This window comes from Myxine glutinosa, chromosome 10, assembly GCF_964187855.1.
Source record: "Myxine glutinosa chromosome 10, kmMyxGlut1.1, whole genome shotgun sequence".
Taxonomy (NCBI): Eukaryota; Metazoa; Chordata; class Myxini; order Myxiniformes; family Myxinidae; genus Myxine; species Myxine glutinosa.
The window spans coordinates 120,064,648-120,070,647 of NC_136270.1; the positions used below are offsets into that span (position 1 = coordinate 120,064,648).

Sequence of the window (6,000 nt, forward strand, 5' to 3'; positions counted from 1 at the left end):
CCAGTCAATTGAGGGAGCAGCTACAGCCTCGCCATCGCCATGTCAGCCGGTCAATTGAGGGAGCAGCTACAGCCTCGCCATGTCAGCCGGTCAATTGAGGGAGCAGCTACAACCTCGCCATGTCAGCCAGTCAATTGAGGGAGCAGCTACAGCCTCGCCATGTCAGCCGGTCAATTGAGGGAGCAGCTACAGCCTCGCCATGTCAGCCGGTCAATTGAGGGAGCAGCTACAACCTCGCCATGTCAGCCGGTTAATTGAGGGAGCAGCTACAACCTCGCCATGTCAGCTGGTTAATTGAGGGAGCAGCTACAACCTCGCCATGTCAGCTGGTTAATTGAGGGAGCAGCTACAACCTCGCCATGTCAGCTGGTTAATTGAGGGAGCAGCTACAACCTCGCCATGTCAGCTGGTTAATTGAGGGAGCAGCTACAGCCTCGCCATGTCAGCCGGTTAATTGAGGGAGCAGCTACAGCTTCGCCATGTCAGCCGGTCAATTGAGGGAGCAGCTAGAGCCTCGCCATATCAGCCGGTTAATTGAGGGAGCAGGTACAGCCTCCCCATGTCAGCAGGTTAATTGAGGGAGCAACTGGAACGTCGCCATGTCAGCCGGTTAATTGAGGGAGCAGCTACAGCCTCCCCATGTCAGCTGGTTAATTGAGGGAGCAGGTACAGCCTCCCCATGTCAGCCGGTTAATTGAGGAAGCAGCTACAGCCTCCCCATGTCAGCCGGTTAATTGAGGGAGCAGCTACAGCCTCCCCATGTCAGCAGGTTAATTGAGGGAGCAACTGGAACGTCGCCATGTCAGCCGGTTAATTGAGGAAGCAGCTACAGCCTCCCCATGTCAGCTGGTTAATTGAGGGAGCAGCTACAGCCTCCCCATGTCAGCAGGTTAATTGAGGGAGCAACTGGAACGTCGCCATGTCAGCCGGTTAATTGAGGAAGCAGCTACAGCCTCCCCATGTCAGCTGGTTAATTGAGGGAGCAGGTACAGCCTCCCCATGTCAGCCGGTTAATTGCTGATCACTTCCAATGTAAACCTGGGTTTCAGTCTCAACTCCTCTGTCTGGTCAGCAATGTGAATGCACAGTTTACAATGCGTTTCATGATGTTATTTGTACATTTGTCTGCCTGTTCTATTCTACCTCTGGGTCAGTTGACCCTTTGTCGTGAACCCTTTAAGTCTGGCCTCGGATTTGTGAGGCGGCGTGTGATGGGGGGGGGGGGGGGGGGGGAGGGAGGGGAGCTCTCAATAATAATAAAAAAAACAAAAACAATGGCCTGCCTTATGGGAAAGATTGTTCGAATAATCCGATTAGTAAACCCATTTTATAATTTGCAAATCTCTACGATATTGAAAAAACACACAACAACTATCAATCATTCACTCACCTGAAGCTTTCGCCAGAGCCAAAATACGAGGAAATCAAGCATCTTTGGCAGCAGAATAACAAACCAGAAAAAATACCACAAATATGGATCTTGCCAAAAGGTGAGTAATGATTTCTGTCTGCCAGCGGTATAAAACCAATCAATGAATGTTTTCTCCTGTTCAGGCTGAAAAAGAACACAGGATTAAAAGCAAACCCATGTAGAGTGAAAAACATGACACATTGCAAGAGCAAGTGAAAGTATATGATGCATTTGAAGTACATGATAAAACATATTTACAGACTTGGCTATTAATATGGAATTTTTTTTTTTTCTTGACTTGGGATTACTTTCTGCACTCAGTATATCAATCTGGTGAGTTTATTTTACACTTCGGTGATGTCTTTGTTGAAAGAACCATGTCACTGATTGTCTTTCGCAGCAAGAAGTCAATAACAGGATTATATCACAGGTGGCGCGACAAAATGTAAGGACAGGTACATTTGACGATTGGCTTCACAATCGGGTATACAAGTGTTGTTGCGTTCTGTATTAGTGGAAAACAACTGCTGCACGTCTCCAAAAGTTATTGCCGCTTCCTCTGGAGATGGTCCGTCAACTTGACAATGCTGTTTGTCATGGAGTGGTGGCTTTACGAAATTCTGGCATGAAACAGCGTGCTATTGCTCGGCAGTATGGCATCACTCAAGGTCAGGTGTCAAAGATCCTGAAACGAAATGCTCAGAGGGGTGTCCCTACTCCAATACCGAGGCCAGGACGTCCACGCAGAACCACAAGGAGAGATGCTCGCCAGCTGCACCGGTTAGTCTGCAATGGCCGTACCAAGTCAGCTAATCGGCTTAGGGCTGAGTGGCAGCAACTGACAAATGTGCCTGTATCCAGAAGGCTAGTCAACCAACGACTGGTTCAAGCAGGCTATCGTGCCAGGCGTCCCCTGAGAAAGCCACGCCTGACCAGACAACACAGCCAGCACCGATTGCAGTGGGCCAGTGAGCACCGTCAATGGCAGCCAGGAGACTGGAATCACATGACCTTCAGTGACGAGTCTAGATTTCTGGTCTATCGTCAAAATGGCCACGTCCGAGTGCGCAGACAAGTGCATGAAGCCCACAACGAAGATTGTATAGTGCCAAGAGTCCAAGCTGGAGGTGGTGGGGTGACCGTTTGGGCTGCTTTTCATGCAGGGGGCAAAACTGACCTGGTTGTTCTGAATGGAAACCTGAACCAGTTCAAGTACAGGGTCATTCTGGAAGAAACATTGCTTCCATTTGCTCGTGCAGCCTTTCGAGGAAACTTTGTCTTCCAAGATGACAATGCACGGCCTCATCGTGCTCGCATGATCCAACACTTTCTTGCTGACCGTGGTGTAGAGCATATGGAGTGGCCTGCCATGTCCCCGGATATGAATCCGATAGAGAACTTGTGGGCAGAATTAACGCGTCAAATCGACAACTTGGACCAGCAGCCTGCCTCTGTGTGTAAATTGCAACAGACTATTGTCACTGCATGGCAAGCGATTCCTGTCCAAACCTTGGCAAATCTCGTGAACAGCATGACTCGACGGGTAAATGCTCTCCTGAATGCTCGTGGGGGTTACACGAAGTACTGAACTGTAATTTTACTGTCCGTAATCCCAGTCATAATTTAGCTTTTGTTTTTGTTGAAATTTTTTTTGGCTAATGTGCAAAATAAAGATACTTCTGGAAAACGCACAGAAGTTTAACACAGTACTGTCCGTGAATTGAGTTCGATATCAGTTTACATCACTTTCAACGATCAATTTATTTGCTTCGAAATGTCAAATGTGGTTTTTGTTTCTTTTAAAGGTCACATTAACAAAATCTAGAACAATTTCAACATACTTCCAATGAACTTTTGGTTCTAAGTCATCTTGAAAAGTAAGATCACCCCCACAAAAAAAAAATTCCATATTAAATGCCAAGTCTGTATTTGGACTTGTTAAAATATTTAAATAGAGAAATAAAAATGTATCACACAAACAAGGATCATGCGAGTGCAACACTGATTTTATTGCTCAGGCGCAGCAATGAAGAAAAGTCAGTGCGAGTCAATGCAACTTGGAGGCGGGACTGACAGCCACGCCAGCGCTCCGACATTCCAAAACCTTGTACCTCTTCATTGCTAGAATATGAACTCTTCTTCATCACCAGAGCACAGCCTCGGTCAAGGGCCCTCAAAAGGCGGACCACGGTCCACATCCCCATTCCCGGCCAATTAATTGATCACATGGTGTTAATTTAGCTGTAAAATAATTCCCGAGTTGATGCCCTCTAATGTTCTATTCTCATGATATAGTCTATGTTCCACCAGGTGGTGCTACACGGTACACATTTACATCGAGAATTCAGGCTCTTTCCCCCCCTCCCCCTCTCCACACATCCCCACGTGAGGCCGCGGCCATATAGCCTATGTTAACCCCTCACACAAAGTTGTATTTTCACCCCGAGTTTGAAGTTTGTAACTTAAAAGATGTGGCCGTGCATAGAACACATACAAACAAAGACAAAGTGAGATTTTTTTTGATATATTGTTACAGACGCGGTTGTGGGTGTTAGTTTACCGAGCGGTTTGGTATGACCACGTCTGCACAGTTTACCCGATTATGCTCGAACGTTGCCGAGTCGCGCTACGCTAGGTCAATGAAGGAAAAGACACACGGCTGGATTAAAATGACACGACACCAAGGGTTCAGTTCTCAAGACCTCCGGAGGAGGTTATATTAAGGCGGAAGGTTAGATTACAACTACAAGAGGGACATCATAGAAAGACAGGCACTTAGACACACTTATATTAACCCCAACAGACGACAGATAAACGGGACAAGGCTGACTCACACGGGGATTGATGGCAAGGAAAGCGGGTATCGATGGCTCAAGGTGCACTCTTGGCTCAAGGACAGGGTACTGTACGGTCCAGTAGATGCAGGGAGGTCACAGCGCTCGGAGGTCACGACTGGTTCTTCCTCTTCAAGCTCGGGGCGCATCTCACGTCACGTCCGGTACGTGGCCGCGTATATCCGGCGGGGAGTGACACGCCCTCGGCTCGTTAGCTCCGCCCCAGATGGAATCGGCACGTTGCTTCTCATTGGGTGCGTGCTGGGGGGGGGGTTACCGGCTCCGCCCTTGACGAGGGGCTGACAAGGAGCCCCTTCGTGGTAACCCCGTCGGAGCGCATCGTCAATGGCGGCTAACCGAGCCGGTGTGAGGACGCACACTCCTCCGCGCAGCGCCGTTGTTGTAGTTGTTGTTGTAATTGTTGTTGTAGTTGTAGTTGTAGTTGTAGTTGTTGTTGTTGTTGTTGTTGTTTGGGGAAGAAGACGGGAGGAGGCATGGGAAGGTCCTAAACTCACTACTGGTGCCATATAATCACATTCTGGTGCAACGAAGAGTCGGAATTAATGGAAACGAGTCCTTAACTGACATAGACTAAGACTAACTAGCAAGATGTCCGAAAGTTGTCTACGTGAGATGCGGTGGACCTGGGCACGACATTTAATGGGGGAAAAAGGGGAAGGTCGGTTCTACAGAGTGTTGTTTACAGACAATGGGACTAGGGAATGGGGGATTGGGGATAGTTGGGGAGTATTGGGGAAATAGGGGAATATTTACAAGCGGATATGGAGGCCAAATTCCATATTCGCAACAATATATATATATATATATATATATATATATATATATATATATATATATATATATATATATATATACATACAGAAAGTTATCTTAAAGCGTCTCTTCAGACAATGTCGTTTTACGACAACGTTGCTGTCTAATAAGGGATCACTTTTCTTTTAACGTCGTGACGTTTCCATATACGTCGCCGGTCCCAGCGGTTGGTACTTGCAGTGATTATTCCGTTCAATGTGCTGGTTATTATGATGGTGGTGCTGGTGTTTAAATCAGAACAAAAGAAATCTCACTCACATTTAAAATGCAATGACGTGTGTAAATGATGGCCCACGGTTGGTGAAGAAGAGAGGGTTTACAGTGTTGGTGTCGAGCCGCGGTTGCTTAAGATGGCGTCGAAGATGTCAAGCAGACCAAACAAATGAAATCTACCTCGCTCAATAGTCTTGTTGATGTACTGTACAACAAGCTGTTACAACCTCTGAAGGAGAAGGGCATAGAAAGACCGAGAGATTCGAACCTTCGCAACTTGAGAGGCTAACGGACTCTGTGCAGGGCTCGATCGATTATTATTACAGTATTGGCACAAACGGGAGTCTCAACCCATCCTTCTGTCCTCTCATCCTTCCCTTCTTGGAGTCCTTCTGTCCTCTCATCCTTCCCTTCTTGGAGTCCTTCTGCCTGTCATTCCTTTTACTTCGCTTTGCTTCCTCGCATTCCTTCTTTCACTCTCCTTCGCACTTTGCAGAGTCACTTCTCGTCACTTCATTCGTCTTCGTCATTCATTCTTTCATGCAACTTGCATTTCCGTTCTTTCACTCTCTTCCTTATTTATTTGCCTTCCACCGTTGCACACCTTCAATTTCACGTTCCCATGTCCGATAGCGGTCAATGTCGATGCATTAAATACATGCCGCAAGTGACGTGGAAATTTATCATTAAAATAAAAAGGCAGCGTAG

General features: G+C 47.0%; 1 protein-coding gene across 1 annotated transcript in view; it reads right to left on the bottom strand.

The window, feature by feature from the left end:
* The window catches only part of LOC137433678 (uncharacterized), a 129,096-nt gene extending 127,559 nt beyond the window's left edge, over positions 1–1,537 (bottom strand). The window contains exon 1 of the mRNA XM_078785227.1: positions 1,391–1,537. Coding sequence (XP_078641353.1) covers positions 1,391–1,432 — 42 coding nt within the window. The 5' untranslated portion in view covers positions 1,433–1,537. The remainder of the gene's footprint in view (positions 1–1,390) is intronic.
* Positions 1,538–6,000: the final 4,463 nt, after the last annotated feature.